Source organism: Amia ocellicauda, chromosome 1 (assembly GCF_036373705.1).
Source record: "Amia ocellicauda isolate fAmiCal2 chromosome 1, fAmiCal2.hap1, whole genome shotgun sequence".
Classification (NCBI taxonomy): Eukaryota; Metazoa; Chordata; class Actinopteri; order Amiiformes; family Amiidae; genus Amia; species Amia ocellicauda.
In genome coordinates this window covers 2,893,222-2,913,542 of record NC_089850.1, presented here as the reverse complement: position 1 = coordinate 2,913,542, position 20,321 = coordinate 2,893,222, and the positions used below count along the sequence as shown (strand labels likewise).

Sequence of the window (20,321 nt, the reverse complement as noted above, 5' to 3'; positions counted from 1 at the left end):
TACTCTGTTTTAGAAACATCACTGTTTTGCTGTACAGAAGCTAGAATGCAAATAAGGCAGCAGTACAGATAAAAACAAATTTGTTGACTAGCAAAATTGTTTGTACACTTTAAAATGATACTCATCTGTGTCCACGTTTCAATGCTTTTGTTTCCCTTAAGTTGTATCTTAGATTTTGCATGCTGACTTTGACCTTTGCTAATCAAAGAGGAACACAATTTATATTTAGAGGCTATTAAGTGGAAACCGAGTATGTGTATGCCAAATAAAAACAATTTGTAAAGGTCCTAATTTGGTAGTTGGTAAATGAGTAAGACCAGCAGTTGGAACTGAATTTATTACACAGCAACTGTTGAATGATCATTGGTCAGGCTGTGAATCTGAAGGAAAATGAATATCAAAGAATATTCTACAGAAGTTATAGATAAAGTAATACAAATGCATAGATTAGGAAAAGTGTACAAAATAATATCCAAATGTTAGGGTATCCCAGTGAGCACAGTTGGATCAATAATAGTAATAAGTGGAAGCTGCATCACACCACCCAGGCACTGCCCTCAAAACTCAGAGCTCAAACAAGAAGACTTGTGAGAGAAGCCACAGAGAGGCCAACAATTACCAACAGTAATGGTGCAACCATATCAAGAGCCCTGTAACACTGGCCTACTGGCAACAGGGAAGCAGTTACTCACAAAGTACCATCTGAAAGCATGAAGAGGTTTTGTGGTCAGATAGTAATTTCTGAGTATAGTAACAGCTTCTTTCTTGCCACCCTCCAAAACAGGCCAGTGTTACGGTATGATGCCTGGGTGAGACAGCCTTTTCTTGGCAGTGCCTGGGGTGGTGTGATGCAGCTTACACTTCCTGATTATTGATCCAACTGTGCTCACTGGGATACCCAAACACTTGGATATTATTTTGTACCCTTTTCCTAATCTATGCATTTGTATTACTGTATCTTTAACTTCTATAGAATGCTAGTTGATCTTAATTTTCCTTCAGATTCACAGCTTGACCAGTGATCCGTCAACAGTTGGAATTTTATCCAGAAAATGTAACACCAACTTTAATGGTTCACAGGTGGAGGCCAATGGTAAGGTAATTATGTCCTCATTAGGGCAATTTCTTTCATCAGCACAACATATTTCAGTTTCAGGTTTTTGGTACAAGTATTTCCCAACATAAAACCAGTGTCACCATACAATAATTGATTTTGAATGTCAGTGTTTTAAAATAAAAAATCAAACAGGAAGAATTATCAGTGTACCATTTGTAATATGTGAGAATTGGTCAGGGGTCTGAATACTTTTACAAGGCACTGCAACTACAATGAAGCAGTTTGCAATTTTGAGCCATCAATACAAGTCAATTCTGCTCTTACCGGTCAGTGAGTGACTGTCCATGTAGAGAATAACATAAGCGTAAGTGAACTGAAGCACTGAAGTTGTGTAAAATGCTACACATTTATATCATAATTAATCGAAACTAATATTTTGGTATTAATACTACAATTTTTTATATCTTCAAAATAAGAAGAAAAACATTATGATGGTTTTAAAACCTGGTTTTAGATTTGAATATATGTAATTCTAAAGTAGTCAAGATTTGAAATATTGTTTATTAAAATGCTAATAGTGGCATTACGATAAATAAAGTAATGAAACCTTTTATCTGTTTATTTTGTGTGCCCATCTTTACCATACCCTCCCCCACAGTAAGACCATCTCTAAAAAACATTACAATACAATGCTCTTAATAAATGACCAACAACCAAATTTTATTTAATTTTCCAAAAAATCATGTTAACAAAGTAAAATTACAGAAATCTTTCACCAAAGAAAAACAAATAAAACATTAATTCTGACTAAGAATATTAAGACTGATACTCTATATGCTATGTTTTTACTTTTTGAAAAAGCATAGAGAAGTCCATCATTATATGTGCTCATATATGTAAAGTCAAGACCCAGTAAATAAGCAAATACAAGCATGCCAGCTAAGATGCATATCTATAATGCTTTCAAAACAGAATCTAAGTTAAATCTTGTAATATAGACAATGCTTATTGATAAGCCTAAAGAGTTGACTTCAAGACCCTAAAAGCTTAGTAAGTGACTCCCAAACATCTTCTGCTTTCCAGTAACAGGCTATCAATAAATGCAATACAGCAGGGGTCCAATATGGAGACACAGATTTCATTGTCGTTTATACTGAATTTCAGGGCTTCAACAGAATTGCTTTCTTCTGATACAACTGAGGGTGGCCTCTTAGTTCTTTTAGTCAGATAAATGATACAGTGACACTGCAGACAAAGACCTCATTCTTTGCCTGTAGTGAGTAACTTTAGGGCTTTCTGCAGATTCTGTACCGCTGCGCTTACATCTTCATACTGCAGAGCACTGCCAGCATACTTGCAGTATTTCTGAGCCCTGGTGAAGTCTTCTGGTGTTAGACGAACGTCACCTGTAGAAACAAAAATTAGGAATAGTGGTATATTTAAAATAACAAAAATGTGATTAAGTGACAAAATATTTTCCACAATTATGTTTTTGCTTTAAACTTTTATATTTATATTCCAGAATGTCAAAAGCTAACTTGCTAACCTGTGGCATACAACGCAGTATGAAGATTTATTTACTCAGGTTTCCTTTGGTGCCTTTTTGCTGAATACTAAACCTGTTTAATGTATAAAGTATTCAAAACCTTAATTTGGAACAAAATTATTTGGCGATTTATTTATTTCAATAAATATGAAATCTATTTTATTTGAATTATGACTGTTGTGCAATTGTAAGTGTAGGTAAAACAGCACTGGTCCACAATACTGGTCCTAAAGAGCCAGACAGAAATAACAGGGGAAGACAGGGGAAAAGACTTGTACTAAAAAGTAACTAACCAAATAAATGATTTTGGGGATCAAACAATAGCCAGTAAAGAGTTGTTTAGGAGAAGCAGATTTGGAGATACCCATCTTACTTAAACCACTTGCTTTATTTATGAAAATAAAAACTAAACCTTTAGGGATTATGCTGTACATAAAGCTAAATTAAAACCCATTTTCAAATTGAGTATCTAGTCTAAGTGTCATGACACTTTTGTCTTTATTAGATACCCAACTCATTGATTTGGGAAACCTTCTGACTAGAAGAACAAATATATATTAGCTCATTAGTAGTTTATTTTTTGGAAACATTTGCTACTTTTTCACAGCTCATTTAATTTTTCTATCAAAATATAAAGGATAATAAACAATTCAGACAACAACTTGTTGAACTTTAACTTGAAGAAACATCTCATGAGGCTTTACTTGTAATGTTGCCTCATCTAAAGCTGTGGTTTGGAAAGCATGTAAAAAAATAAGAACACAAAATATATTACTGAAGTAGCCTATTAAGTTTAATTACTTTTCTGTTAATTATTACTTCTTCAATAATTAATATTTAAGGTACATATAGATGGTGTGTTACTTTTATCCTTTGGATGTGATATTTACTTCACTACTTTTCACTACTAGAAATGCATGGATACAGGGCATGGGATTTTACTTGAGGCTCCCCATAAGCAACTCCTATTGACCACCAGTCATCTAAATTACATGTTCATTAGAAGTCAGAGTAGACGCTTAAGCTCTTACTGTAAATCAAGTCAGATGCTGGATGAGAGCAGTATTGTTACAACTGCAATTATAACATTCATTAAAATAAACAGAAATATTATTGATTTTTGTTACATTATTATTACAGTGGGAACCACTAAATCTTTATGTAGCTTTCAAAGTCCAAAAGTACACGTTTCTTCTAACTTTATTTCCATTACCATCTGAGGGTTAGTTTCCAGTGGGATTTTGCAGGATTTAGAATGCTACAGTCTTGATCAACTACTACTTTAACTACTTTAGTTAAAAAAAGATATTCAAATTATATTAATAAATTAAATGTGCAAGTATGTACTAAAGTAATACAATAACTATGTCAATTATTTGTGTTATGTTGTGATGTTTATTGTATTCTCTACTAATACTGCAAATCCCAGGCTGTAAGTCCATTTAAGTTATTAAAGTCATCCTGTTATTTTTGGCACTGGTTAGCCCAGCATCCTTAAAGTCCATCTATCACATCAATCAGAGGATTGATGTACCACTTGGGAGCCCAAGGTGAATGGTTTTGAGTGGCAGAGGGAGAGAGACTTGATTTGGGGTGACCAACACCTAACCTTACCCTGCTGGTTGGTGCTCAGCAATGAGGGGTCAACTGCAGGAATATTCCTGGGAAGAGGCACTGGCTTGTCTGTTTCTCCTTTGAAAAACGATAGAAAAGACACTCAGTTCTCTGCCAGCCACACACTATATTTTCAGCGGAAAAAAGAAAAAACAAACAAATCTAGATTCTTTAATGATCTGCTGAAAAAACATTTCAGATGTATTATTTTGAGTATTCTCTAATATCTTAACAATTCTATTGAAGTTAATTGAATTACGATATTTACTTGAATTTACATATATACATTAATAAAGGACATCAACATAAATAATATAATCCACTATTTGTCATGTATTCTCCCAATTAAAAAACACATTTCTTTATACTAGTCAGATTTTAAGAGTTACATATGTTCCTTAGTCCTAACAATTTCTTTGTTCCAAATCATATGATCCTTACTTGAAATTATCCCCTCATCAGGGACATGCAGAGGGGGGGGCGCGAGCCACCACCCTTTTGATCCGCAGAGCCCTAAGTGCCCTCTCCCCCACAGCTTCCCCACCCCGTCCCCATCTAATGCACCTACTACAGTGAGCTAGAATGAAGGATTAAATGCTACATACATGGTTTAAAACTATGACTGTCTTTTTAGAATAAATGCAAACAGCAGCCTATTTCTCTTTTATGTTTGTCCACAGAAAGTACTCCCAATGAACCCAAACTATCAGCCACTAACAATACACTTTCTGACTTCTGTCGTTTCTAAAGTAAGATTTTTTTTTTAATATGAACATAAGAAAGTTTACAAACAAGAGGAGGCCATTCGACCCATCATGCTTGTTTGGTGTCCATTAATAACTGAGTGATACAAGGATCCATGACTGCTACATAAAACAAAAATGAAACAATAATAACAATAATACTAATAATACATGTTTAATTATAAAGCACTTTTCATGCTCAGTGCAATTCAAACCACATTACTGAATAAAAATATTTAACAATTTAAATAAAATAATAAACAATATAACTAAAAAACTAACACCCCCAAGTACATAGCCTAAGAGTACACAAATGAGTATATAAGTAAATAAATCAGGATTTAAAAGTATTAATAATAAAAACGTAAAAAAATAATTATTTTTAAAATGAGATCAAGTCCAGAAAGATTTAAAATGGTAAATAACAACAGAAAGCGATTCATGCGATTCAACACACCAGCATCAGCAGATATTTAGTGCACCAGCAGGCTGGTATAGAGTTATCATAAGAGATAGTTTTCAGTGCTTTAAAAACACATAAGATAACTTTAAAATCATTCCTAAAACACACTGGAAAACAGTGTAGTGATGCCGCACAGAAGTTGCACCCATTTTTTGTTCCTGTCAACTGCTGAATTGTGAACAAGAGAAAGGGACATTACATTACATATAATCTAATCTAGAGTAAGTAAATACATAAATTGTCTCAGTGAAGATTACATTGTGCATGATTATTAGTAATATTTGTACAATAATTATTAGTATAATAATAACACACAAGACCTTTCTATTCTTAAACTATGTTTCTGTACACTACAGTACATCAAACAGATGTATGTGGGGTTCACTAGAGAAATAAAATTAATTATATATAACTGTTATTGTGACATTCTTATTATTATTTGATTTTTTCAGAGCTGGGTACAATGCATTCTTCTTAATTTAACTAGGGAAAGCCATCCCTGGGGTCACTTGTTGTAGCTTAGTCATATCCGAAGGAGCAGAGAGTGAGTACACTAATCAAGGAGAAAAATAACACTGTGGGAAACATACCCCACTAAAGGTACTGACCTCAACCATTTCTCTTTTCTTAAAAAGTGAAGCAGTGAAAACAGGAAAGCTGACAAAGAGAGCTTTGAACAGAGCCTGACCCAAAAAAGCAATCCTGCTCATGTCGTTAAAAATAATCATAGAAATAATTTATAGAGAAACTGTTTATGTACATCACCTGATTTAAAATGACTTTTTGGATTAGATACATTTAGATTCTGCTTTCATTAATTTTGTTTTTAAAATATCTGCACTGGCCTTTTTAAGAAGTAACATCATAGAAAAGTAAACTAAGTTCTGTATATTTACTTTACATTATTTAAATTGAAGCAACTAATGTTCATCTTTGCAGATGTTTCAGTATAGTATGTCTGCCCATCCTTTTATTCACTTTTGTTTATTTTCCTTTATTTTAACCATGTTCCAGTGACACAGGTTTTATTAAAAAAATGAACCTGTCATTTCAGAATCATTTTTAGAAGTCAGCATAGACTAAGCAAATAAAATAAAATAAGAAAGAGACCACTAACATCATTAATTATATTTAAGTAAAATGCACCAAAGCAAATCATATTTGCCAAACTTGTTTTTTCTACACTAAACAGATATAATCAACAATGTTGTTGGAATGCAGCAGCAACAACAACAACAACAACAACAAAAAAACTACTATTCATCTTGATTGACTTCAATTAATAACTTCATAGTATCTGGAAAACACATTTTGAAGTGAAAATTGTAAATATGTATTTTGTGAAGATCCAAAACATCTGTCAAGAAAAACATAGAAAGTAAAAAGGAATTGGCAGGGAAACTGGTAGCTGTCAACCACTTGGATAGACCATCAGAACACAGCATACACAGGATGAAGAGAAAATGCATCAACAGGTTAATACTGAAACCTGAACCCCATTAAAATGTATGAAACTCATTATAAATGCCTATATTGTAACAAAGCTGCATTTATTCATGTAACTCAGTAATTACACAAGACCATTTTCTAATACAATCCAGTCTCTGCACTTGCAATGGAATGCCAAAAGAAAAATGATTAAGGCAATTTTCCCCTGTATGTAAAATTAGCCAAAGTACACAAGACTGGTTTAATCGTGAGGTCCTTCCCCTGTTAGCACGTCTCTGTAACTTAACTGCATTTTTAGTTTTAGGGATTTTAAAAATGATAAAGTGTGTACATTCAAAATTACAGAATACATATCCAAATACAATTGTCTCTTTCAGGGTTTACAAGGAAAAATGTGTAATATTAAATTATATAGTATTATAGTAAATAATAAAATAAATTACAGTAAAATACTAAATATAAATATGCAGAGTTGCTGAATCCGTTACTTTTTATTTTGCCACGTATGATTGTTTATTAACCAACAATTTCATAATCCATTTGAAAAGATGTTGTTCTTTTGACTACCACAATAAGCTTTAAATGAAAGATTACATCTAATTGTAATGTATCCAATAATTCTATGTACACTACCGCTCAAAAGTTTAAGAACACCTCAATTTTTCCAGTTTTTATAGACATGTATGCAGTTTAATGCCTCAATGTATTCATAGCATAGAACAAATAAACAATTGGAGATAAAAACATGGAATCGTTTTGTTTATCAAACTGTAACCCCTTAAGCTGACAAACCCCTCTGGTACCCTTAAATGGGCACTAAATCCATGTGCTTCTCTTTAATCCCATGTGTACTCTTCACTAAGTGATCTGTGACCGTCTGAATGAGACCCCCCCACCCCCCGGAGCAGACGTTTACCTTCCCCGGGCTCTGAATGACGGCGGGCGACACGGAAACTGTAACATCAGATGTGTTTGAGAATGAAATGTGCTGGTAGCCATGAGAATACGTTTTCAAATGATGTGCGCATTGTAGGAATACAGTGTAACTTCTAGGCACAGGAGCTGTGTGTAACACTGCCAAATAATACTTAAGAGGGTGTAGTATTACAGTATATAACTCTGAAATGTACATTATTTTTCAGTTTTTGGTAAACTAAACTTTTTTTTTTTTTTAACTGCTTATCTTTGTACCATTTCAGGTTATCCACAGGACTTGAACTGTTTAAATTTAAAAAAAATCTGGAAAAATGGGTGTGTTCTAGAACATTTGACTGGTAATGTATAATAAGCATTACATACATGAACATGATAAAAATGAGAACTGTTTAATATAACCTCACTTAATCAACATTGAAAGATATTTTTACTGGTCATACATACAGATGAAATGACTCAATTAAATATTAACAGTTAAGGTGATCTGGAATGTGTTTGGAATATTATGTTTTAATAATGCACCCTTTGTTACAGTCCTAAGTACAATTTTATTGGCCATATGACTCCTCATAAATCTTTTAAACACTGCAGACAGACTTCCTAATATACTCTGTAGGTTCAATACCTGTATTGTGAGGCACCTCTGCTGGGGTGTTGGCAGGGGCGTGGGCACCAGGTGGAATCTGAATATTTGTAAAGTTTGTTGGTATGTCACCTGTGTCAGCTCCAGGCATTGTTGGCTGGGAAGGCATGGGGTCCTGAGGTACCCTAAAGGATGCCCCAGCTTCAGCATCATATTCAACATCTGTTAGAATACAAAAGAAATAAGAACATACAACTTTACCATAAAAATCCAATAATACAATATGCTTGCACTATACTGGAAGTCATAATGCAGGACAAGTCAGTGTACATTAGCTTCCTGTTGCTACTTTCACTTCTCATTTGTAGACAGCTTAACAAAAATCTTGTTTTTTTTTCATCTTGATAAAACACAACTGGAGTATCATGCTGTCTCATGATATAGCAACAAGTTCAATTTAGAAAAGGTTTATTATTGCTTTGAGTTCAAACCTTCCATATCTCGAAAGGTTCTGAATATTATGGGGCCAAGTGGCAACTTTAGACAGTGTTTACAATTGCCTCTGTCACTGCCTGAATTGAGACTTCTGCATTTCTTTATCACAGGCACATTGTGTGCCATACTGTTAGCACGTCTCTGTAACTTAACTGCATTTTAACTTGCAGAATATTTCTAATGCTGGTATAATAGATTTATTTTAAACAAACATATTAACCAAAACATATTTTGTAGTTAAGCTTTACGTTTAAACACCTCTGATGCTGACTAAGGATAATCATTGATGGATATTATAATTTTCTCCTGTTTTGATTACTTTATTATTCCCCAAACGTATTTGGGCTACAGGACTAACTTACAGGTTAAAAACAAGGGGTGAGGCAAATGCGAGGTCTTACAACACTGATAAAACATACCTTTCTTAGAGCAGCAATGCAAATACTCCTACCAAAAAAACTGCACCTCAAATGAAATTGGCAAACTATCAGTGCATAATATAACGAATATATTTGTCTAACAGGGACACAAAATCCAATAAAGATGTATTTTCTGAAATAACATCTGTGTTAAGGAATGCTAGCCACTTTAGGGATATGAACATCCTCATGTTGTGGGACTGAGCCCGAGAGGATTTTACTCGATACGTCACTCATGTAACCCTCAAGTCTTTAAAGCAATGGATATTTGAGAACACTGTTGAGTTTTTAATATTGATGTCATGTAGTGCTATCTGAGCAAAGTATAAATGTTATATAATATAATTATTGAATTTGTCACTTTCTTTATTCTTTTGACGTTTTGTAATCTGCTTCAGGAACTGTTAAGGTAACAGAACTGAAAATCAATATGCGTGACTTGACGACCGCAAAAAGAGAGAAGTGTGTTTCAACTTTAAACGTTACGAAAAATAGTTATCAGCACATCAACTCAATATACTAAACCACAGTTCTCAGTCATGCTGTTGCCTACCCACCTAAAACAGAACAATACACTTTACAATACCCCTCCAGAGCTCAAGGGTAATATACAGACAGCAATACTGTTTGAATTCTTTGTAAAATTTAAGGGGACTCAATATATGTGTGTGGGATTTCTTATATTAATCTAGTACTACAACATCTTATAAACTAATACAATAGGGTTTTAAAACAAAATTAAACACTGAAGGATGGCCTTAAACCTACTAGACCAAAGGCTGTCAGACCATGTAAATGCATAAATATAGCAAGATATAAACAGCTGTCTGGAAAGCTGAAAAAAAAAAAAAAAAAAAAAGTCAAGTATTTCACTAATTTAAAATGAGTAGCCCAGGCACAAACAGCAACATTTCTGATGAGTGCTGTGAACTGCAACTGTGCAATAGGAGCTGGGATACCTCCCTGTGGAATCAAGCTAGGGCTCTCCTAGTCATTCATGGCTTTGTCCGGCTGAATTTATACAGTAAGTTGCTTCATGCTCTAGTGGTTAAAAATAACTTGACTGTGTATAAATAATGGGCTATGCATAAAAAATAAAAAAAAACGAACAAATGTCTCCTACTTTTATAGTTCAGGACATCTACTCTTGTAAATCTCACGAGTGATACCTGTTTAAACACACAGATGACTTTCAATATAAAAACTAACAAACAATAGATGGTTTATTCCCTTAATATGACTGTGCTTAAATGCCAAACCATGCTGTTTAAGTACACAGTACTGTTAGTCTGTTAAGAAAAATAAAGGACTAAAAGATTAACCAGGTCAGACAAGTTTGCCAAGGAGGAAAGAAGCAGTATAACATACTATCCTGATACTGATACTCAGAGAGATTACTGGCATGGAGTGTTAACTGATGTTAAATATGGCAATTTAAAACTTTACAGAGCATTCAGGAAGAGTATTCAATTCCTTTCATTGAAACAATGGCTCCCATCGAAAACAAAGGGACATAGGCTATAGAAGGGAAATCTGTGAGGAACTGGTTAACTAGAATGTAAATTATATTAGATTATGATAATATTCAACACAATTGACAATATGTTCCAGTTACTTGGGAATCAACAATAACTAAGCAACTTATTATGCAACATTTTACATAACAGATTGTTTTGCCACAATTCAGTGTCAGATTAAATTTACAGCAAAAGCAAGTTTACATACTGTAAATTACACAAAACCTGCATTATCATCACAAATATTTCAAGATTTATTAAAGAAGGAAAACAGTAAAACCACATCACATCTGCAAAACAAGTCTGCCTCATTGTCCTCTGACTAAGAAAACCTTTGATGCATTTTTTTTGGCCACAGACTGGCTATTTTTTTCTCATATGAACATGTATAACAACATCAAAGTCTTGCAACATGTTTCTTTTTTTTATGCAGATTGGCTTTTGGGATTTTTTTAATTGCGTTGGTAGTCATTTCACCAAGTGTGACATTATAAACTTGAAAAACATTTTAATTGTTGACAAAACTAATCTCTTGGGAGTTTATTTCAGATGAGTGCCTTAAAAATAGCATTAATGAGATTGACCTCACTGTTAGAAGAGCAGTAGGAAGATCAGATTCAAGTATTCAAAATGCAAGTCTTTCACTTACTTAATGCTTAACAATATCCTGCTTTTGGTTGCCAAAGTTGTTACTGTTGTATTTAAGATTAAATGCAAAACCTACTGTAAACAACAAAACATAGTAGTACAGGGAAGAAATACATTGGGGAATAATTAGTTAATGTATGTATTCTGATCAGTTAGTCTCTATTCATATTATTTATAGTGCTGAGACAGAATGATTGTTGTACTTGTTATTATTGTTATTGTTTGGATTTTCCTGATTATTAGTTTTCTGACACTTTGTGTGGACAGTATAGCTATATGATATGATTGACAGTTTACTTTTAGATTTTTATATGCATCCCTTTATAGTAAGAACTTCATCCAGTCTAAACCCTTGTAGGATAATGAAAATCATGCAACTGACCTACTTTAATTTAAAAAATCTGCTCTAGAACAATAAACTAGCAGAAGAATTTGAAACGTGGTATATAGCATCTAAAGACAAACACCTTTCAAGTTTGCAAAGTTTCTATACTATCTGAAATAGACACTGTGGACCAATCAAAATCATCCACTTTGGTGTATATTCATAAAATAATTTGCACAAACCTCAAAGTACCTCTGTTCAAAAATTTTAGGCATTACCCTTGTGACAATACATAAAACATAAAAATTGTGTTTCTCCATAGAGGAAGATAAATGCTTGATGACCAAAATAAAAACTGTTTACTCCATTGTTTAATTACAATAATACTGGCAGACTAGTCTACTTTCCATTGTTCTTCTAAACTTAACATCATCTCTTCATCCCAGGTCTTTCCTTCAGCACAACCTTTAATTAAACCTTGTACCTTATGTTCTTAGCCTGTTAATTAATCAACAAAAGTAATCAGAATTTTCCATAGTGTCATGACACAGAAGACAAAACAAGCCTACTCTCTGTAACTCTAGGGCAACATTGCATTGAGGTTTCCGATATTTTAGGTTTTCTATCAATGTTTGTCGGTAGCCCAGCATAGATGATACTTTTGGAAAATATGTTTATCTGATAGGTTACTTTGGATTGGTTCTCTACTGTTTAAACAGAATTGTTGTTCTGCCCATTCCATTCTCCTTGCTCATTATCTTCCACCCCTTCAAATGGAAAAGTCAAGCAAATGTGCATCCGAAACAATGGCGCTTTTATTGAGGGGCTTTAACAAAGCAGTAATTATTACCAAATCTTTCAGCAATAACCTTCAAAGCAGGTTGACTGGCACTACAATATATACAGAACATATTAAGAGAAAACAACAACTATATATATATATATATATATATATATATATATATATATATATATATATATTAGAAAATCTGTATCATGATTGCTTAAATATTCTCCCCAAGCTGAGATTTGCAGATGAGCCCCCTATAAACCACATGGCCTTCAAATGTTTCGACAGTTCCGAAATCTGGTTTTCATAAATTATGATTTTCATGATTACTCTGAAATGCAAAACTGGATGAACACAATATACATAATGTGAAGGATATACACAATTTAATTGAATTTTCGGGGTGCCCGCAAGGCTGTTATCTGTCTGATGTCACTTTTTTTTTTCCCCCAACAAAAAAAATAAAATAAATATATAAATATATATATATATATATATATATTTAAAACATGAAATATAAATCACTACACAAATACAAAAAAAAAAATCTGTTGTAGTAAATCAAAATTTATATTATAAATGTAAAAGTGATCAAGAAAATACAATAATTTAACAATAATAATGACGGCACATATACATTTAGAGATTTTATATGCATACTGTGTATACGCTATAAGTCAAAATTTAGAAAAGTTTAGATCAAATCACAAATGTGTCTACAATGCACTGTAACAGTGTGGACCAAATCCTTCCTAAAAGCTATTCAAACCAATATACTTAGAAAATATATTGTGTGCAGAAGTAACTGAATTTATTTTAAAGCTTTAGCAACATTGTAACTGAAATTTAATTATGTTGATAGCAAATGAGACAAAACTATCTGGAACACCTGGAAGTGTAAAATACTACACATTTGTTTATTAAGTGGCAAATAAAAACCTTAAGTACTCTGCTGTTATCAGTATTTCTCCAGTAGACTGTGATTGTATGGGCTTTTCTACTGACATTCAATCACTATTCAATTAAACCACACGTTCCACCAAAATCTTGCTCTACTTAAGAGACACCAGGAATAAAAAAATGAAATATAGAGTGATAAGATCCGATATGTAGACACAATAAGGGAGAGACCATGATATCAGCTTTCTCTTGGCATTATTACACATCAGTGGGGATAACATGATGTCACTGCTTAGAGTTAGAGGCCCAGCTCTTTCTCAAGAGGAAACGTTTCAAGTGAAAATACAAGAAACATTAAGCCCCTATGTGCCTCTGGGTGAGTGAAATTTAGAATATAAAACAGAGACAAATATTCTAGTTAACATTGCATATAATAATGTGATACAAATTACTTTTCCAAGCCAGATAAAAGCAAAACACATGGGTCCCTTGATACTGCCCAATGTTTATGCATGTTTAGGCCCACAAGTTAAGAAGTCCCAGTACATACAGTCTTCAATATGATTTCAGCTCTGACGTGTAAAGGTCAGGTCAAACACAGCACACCCAACAGATGTTTACTGTGAAGAATATTGCAGTTCAGTATAATAGGTTTAAAGTGCAAACTAATCGGACTGTTTCACATCTTAGAAAACTTAAAATCAAATGTTTCTCATAAGGCCTGGTTACACTAATTGCATTTAAACTACTTTTAACCACCCTTAAGATTTAAGTATTTTATAGTTTATAGTAAAATAAATTCACTCTTGACACACTCACAAACGTGATAAGTATAAATAAAACACAGATAAAATCAAAACCTGTGTCATAAGTAATAATAATATAATCTACAGTATGCTTATCATGCCCATAGCCAAAACTAATGATTTACCCGAGGTCCAAATATTGACTAGCAAATAGGGTCAGCCTGGTCGTGCATAATTTTATTCTATAACTTATTTGAAACATAAATTATTTATTTATTTAGAGGAGTAAAGAACCATGATCCACCATGAGTCACTTAAAAGGGTTTTAGCAGCATTAAAATAAATGAGCCCCACCCTTCATACGTAAAAGATAAGAACATTGTAAAAGAATAGTAAAATAAATATCAGCTTCTCGGCAGACCAAGTCATTAGGATTGATGTTGGTCTCTGTGTACAAGTTTTAACTTGATAAGGCTTGAGTACACAATATGGGTAACCTTTACAAACAAGAGTATGCCAGTTTAGAGATTAAGGAAACAGGTTTCAATGCAGCTTGAGAAATGCCCAAGAAAATGTATTTTGTTAACAGGAGCCATGGTTTGTTTGTCTCACTGATTGCTAATATCAGCCCTCACCATATGCTTCCCCTTCCATTCCAATAGGCCCAGCCTGCGGAGTGTCGCCATTCTTCAGACAGTTGTGGATGTAAGTTGCCTTCCATCTAGCATATTTCCTGTGCTGGAAGTTCTGCAGTGGAGAAATAATTATAATACAAATATTATTAATAATAAGAACTTTCAGTTAGTCTGTATAACAGGACATAAAATATATTTACACAATTAAATATATGATTTATAAGTTCTGAGCTTATATTAAAGGATGGACTGAAAATGGCCAGAATAGCATTCAAAATGCTTTTCAATATAGTTTAGTGTTGCATAACGAGCAGTATATAAACATCTGGTGTACATACAGTAGTATTTATGAGTTATGCATGCAGTGAATATTTCAGCTAGGTTTAGATTACTGAATTTGTTAAAGAGATTTGCCTTCTACAGGAACTGCTCTCTACCATATTATGCCATTACATAATAGATATTTCCCACTCAGTCATTGTAACTTTTATGTATGAATACATATGTATTATATAGCAAGAAAATTATGCTTGTTTCATTCATGTTGCATTGCAGTGAAGATTATTCTGTAATAAGGAAGCTTGCCTTTCAGTAAAAATAAAATAAAATAAAATAAAGCTAATATGGAATAAAAAGTGATTTGCCATAATTATCTACAAAATATTCCAGTCTAATCTTTCATAAGTCATAAATGCAAATACATCAGCAAAGATGTCAATAACACACTGTGCAAGAAACTGCAATTATTTCAAAGTTTTGTGAAAAGGGTAAATAAATAAATAGCGTGTAGGTGTCTACCTATTTTGTTTAAAAACCTCAGTAACCAGGTATGACTGATTAAAAGCATTGGTCTGATGATAGCTATGATTAAAGTTCTGATAGGACTTGAAATGTACACATACTGAATAGTATTGAAGTGAATAGTATCTGGCACTATGCTTTAATTACAGGAGAGCTAATTCCTAAATAAAAGTTAAGCTTTTTAAAAGTCAAGTGTTGAAAGTTCTCTTTCTGTAAGTAATCCAATACCATGCAATTCATCACGGAACTCTGAAATGGCAATGTAATCATGGGAGATTGTGAAGGTTCATTGTCTGGGCCAGTGTTACATTATGAAGGCCCAGTGTTAAAAATCGTCATCCAATGAGCTTTCTACATTAGGAAAATGCCTGCCCCTTAGGGAGAGAAAGCTCTCAATGAAACATTGTCTGTCTTTTGACATAGGTCACTTCTTGCTTTAGAAGGACATCTGAGGCAACAAGAGACAAATGTAGATGTTTTAATATGCATGTTAGAGCAACAGTGATACAATCCAACACAACTGCATTGCAATCTGTTCCAAGGCTCTGGGAAATCCAGGAATTAGTTAACCTATTCATTCCTGGACTGTGTATACAAAATGTGCCTTTGTTTCTTAAAAAGCAATACCTGTCAGTTCTAAAATCACAGTTTTATGCATCTTTATGTGTTCTTATAGTGTCTACGTAAGATACACACCACTCTTCCAGACCGAGTCTACCATATAAGCAACTTTTTAATATGTTAAATTAAAAATTTACCAAATAATGGTGGATGTCAAACTTAAGACTCATGCCAATTAGCTTTTCTTGGGCCCAGCCAACAAAAGTAGGTCAGTATAATGAAGACACTTCAATGGGCCTCTGGGCAGTGTGTTCAATTCTTATGTTAAGTTCCATATATTATTGAGTGCTGGGACAGTGCTCATTTTAAATTACCCTTATTGCAAAAGACAAAATAAGAACTACTTTGTGTAGATTGTACTGGAATAAGAAAGTTACTATTTACCTGGTGACAACACACACAGTAACATACACTAGCCAATTCATACATACCAGCAGGTGTGTGGCATGGTCACATTACTGCACACAATCTCCCCTGCAGATTAATAACACCACCTACAAATTATTTAATCTGCCTAAATTCACCCAATTTTACAGCGATCTGTTATCTTGAAATGTCCTGACTTTAGATTGTGCAAAAGTTGGTTGCTTTAAGTTGAAGCTTTAATACCAGATTTCTACACTACATGACCAAAAGTATGTGGACACCCGTTCTAATTAGTGGAGCTATTTCAGTCACACCCATTGCTGACAGGTGTATAAAATCAAGCACACATATATGCAATCTCCATATACAAACATTGGCAGTAGAATGGGCCGTACTGAAGAGCTCATCATAAGATGCCACCTTTCATCAATTTCTGCCCTGCTAGAGCTGCCTCGGTCAACTGTAAGTTCCACTGATGGGAAATCTTAACTCTATAGCATACAATGACATTGTAGAAAATGTTGTGCTTCCAACATTGGGGCAACAGTTTGGGGAAGGTCCTTTCCTGTTGCAGCATGACAATGCCCTAGTGCACAAAGTGAGATCCATACAGAAATGGTATCAAGATTGGTGTGGAAGAACTTGACTGTTCTGAACAGAGCCTTGACCTCAACCCTATCGAAAAACTTTGGGATGAATTGGAAGAGATTTGCCTGGAGCCAGGCCTAATCGCCCAACATCAGTGCATGGCCTCACTAATGCTCTTGTGGCTGAATGGAAGCAAATCCCTGCAGCAATGTTCCAACATCTAGTGGAAAGCCTTCCCAGAAGAGTGGAGACTGTGATAGTAGCAAAGGGGGGACCAACTCCATATTAATGCCCATGATTTTGGAATGAGATGAGCAGGTGTACACATTCTTTTGGTAATGTAGTGTACATTCTTATCTCTTTTATCATCTGAGAAAATGTGTAGCAAAGCAACATAACTTAAAATAACTTAATAAATAATGATCCCATCCTAGTTTGGACAGTTTTCTTGTGGCTCCAGAGCTGGAACACGTTAAAAGCAGCTGGTGCTGGAGCAGCAGTGTGGAGCTGGAGCTGAACCTCTTGAGCAAACCCGGAGCACTTACAACCCTATTCTGTAGTTTGTTTCACTATTCTGGAAGTTATGACACTACATATCCAAAGAAATAGAGAGCATAAATGCTTAAGTTTGGCATTCACCATTATTTGTTCAGTTTTAAATGTAACATTTTTAAAAGTTGCTTATTTGATAGACTTGATATGGAAGAGTGGTGTGCATCTTACTATAACACTGTTAAAACAAAAAGATGCATAAAACCATGACTTTAGAACTAACAGGAGTTTTCCTTTAAGAAGCAAAGGCACATTCCTTTAACTGTACTACTTTAGTAATTTGCTTAATTTACATTTTTGAGTGATATATATATACATAAAAGCTTTAAGTTAAAAAGGTCTAATTAAACAAAATAATAGTAATCAATGAAATGTGAACTGCATAATTAAGAGTGAGAGTAAAAAGCACAAGAATGTTTGCTCCCAAGGACCAGTTTGTTAAAACGAATGGGAAAGACAACCTTAAACTAAGAGCATAACTTTCACAAACAAAGGTCATAATGATGGTCATAACTGGATTTCCTTAACAATAATTTGTGAAAGACTATCATTCTTCTTCTTTTGTGCAGTATATTACAACTTAAAAATATAGTATTTGTTCCACTCTTCATCCTGTAAAACAGAAATCAGTTGTTATCACAGTAAAGTAACAGAAAATATATAAGCTATGTATAGTGAGGGAAAAAAGTATTTGATCCCCTGCTGATTTTGTACGTTTGCCCACTGACAAAGAAATGATCAGTCTATAATTTGAATGGTAGGTGTATTTTAACAGTAAGAGACAGAATAACAACAAAAAAATCCAGAAAAACGCATTCCAAAAAAGTTATAAATTGATTTGCATGTTAATGAGGGAAATAAGTATTTGACCCCTTCGACTTAGTACTTGGTGGCAAAACCCTTGCTGGCAATCACAGAGGTCAGACGTATCTTGTAGTTGGCCACCAGGTTTGCACACATCTCAGGAGGGATTTTGTCCCACTCCTCTTTGCAGACCCTCTCCAAGTCATTAAAGTTTCGATGCTGACGTTTGGCAACTCGAACTTTCAGCTCCCTCCACAGATTTTCTATGGGATTAAGGTCTGGAGACTAGCTAGGCCACTCCAGGACCTTAATGTGCTTCTTCTTGAGCCACTCCTTTGTTGCCTTGGCTGTGTGTTTTGGGTCATTGTCATGCTGGAATACCCATCCATGAACCATTTTCAATGCCCTGGCTGAGGGAAGGAGGTTCTCACCCAAGATTTGACGGTACATGGCCCCGTCCATCGTCCCTTTGATGCGGTGCAGTTGTCCTGTCCCCTTAGCAGAAAAACACCCCCAAAGCATAATGTTTCCACCTCCATGGTTGACGGTGGGGAAGTTGTTCTTGGGGTCATAGGCAGCATTCCTCCTCCTCCAAACATGGCAAGTTGAGTTGATGCCATAGAGCTCGATTTTGGTCTCATCTGATCACAACACTTTCACCCAGTTCTCCTCTGAATCATTCAGATGTACATTGGCAAACTCCAGACGGGCCTGTACATGTGCTTTCTTGAGCAGGGGGACCTTGGGGGCGCTTTCAGTCCTTCACGGCGTAGTGTGTTACCAATTGTTTTCTTGGTGACTATGGTCCCAGCTGCCTTGAGATCATTAACAAGATCCTCCTGTGTAGTTCTGGGCTGATTCCTCACCGTTCTCATGATCATTGAAACTCCACGAGGTGAGATCTTGCATGGAGCCCCAGACCGAGGGAGACTGACAGTTATTTTGTGTTTCTTCCATTTGCAAATAATCGCACCAACTGTTGTCACCTTCTCACCAAGCTGCTTGGCGATGGTCTTGTAGCCCATTCCAGCCTTGTGTAGGTCTACAATCTTGTCCCTGACATCCTTGGACAGCTCTTTGGTCTTGGCCATGGTGGAGAGTTTGGAATCTGATTGATTGATTGCTTCTGTGGACAGGTGTCTTTTATACAGGTAATGAGCTGAGATTAGGAGCACTCCCTTTAAGAGAGGGCTCCTAATCTCAGCTCGTTACCTGTATAAAAGACACCTGGGAGCCAGAAATCTTGCTGATTGATAGGGGATCAAATACTTATTTCCCTCATTAACATGCAAATCAATTTATAACTTTTTTGAAATGCGTTTTTCTTGATTTTTTTGTTGTTATTCTGTCTCTCACTGTTAAAATACACCTACCATTAAAATTATAGACTGATCATTTCTTTGTCAGTGGGCAAACGTACAAAATCAGCAGGGGATCAAATACTTTTTTCCCTCAATGTAATTAGTAAAATTTGTAAAGCATTAAGGAAGGATGCACATCCAAAGGAAGAGTTGTCCAGAGTAAAAGCTTGCAGCATGCTTGCAGGTTGATTCAGAGAGCTTATTTTGAGCTTTTTAGACGTGACAGTGGGATTTCTATTTATGTGAACTATGTTTGCATTAATGTGTGGCCCTCAGATTAGTGCATTTTGTGCACTGTGTTTGACTCCATATTGTCATAAACGTTACTGGAAAGGTACTGAATGTTTAAGGTTTATACATCC

The 20,321-nt window shown here is 34.6% G+C and overlaps 1 protein-coding gene across 1 annotated transcript in view; it reads right to left on the bottom strand.

Annotated features, from left to right (window-relative positions):
* Nucleotides 1-1,756: 1,756 nt before the first annotated feature.
* Nucleotides 1,757-20,321, bottom strand: part of vta1 (vesicle (multivesicular body) trafficking 1) — a 61,021-nt gene continuing 42,456 nt past the window's right edge. The window contains exons 5-8 of the mRNA XM_066701651.1: nt 14,867-14,978; nt 8,434-8,613; nt 4,218-4,295; nt 1,757-2,463 (exon numbers count right to left, since the gene is read on the bottom strand). Coding sequence (XP_066557748.1) covers nt 2,318-2,463; nt 4,218-4,295; nt 8,434-8,613; nt 14,867-14,978 — 516 coding nt within the window. The 3' untranslated portion in view covers nt 1,757-2,317. The remainder of the gene's footprint in view (nt 2,464-4,217; nt 4,296-8,433; nt 8,614-14,866; nt 14,979-20,321) is intronic.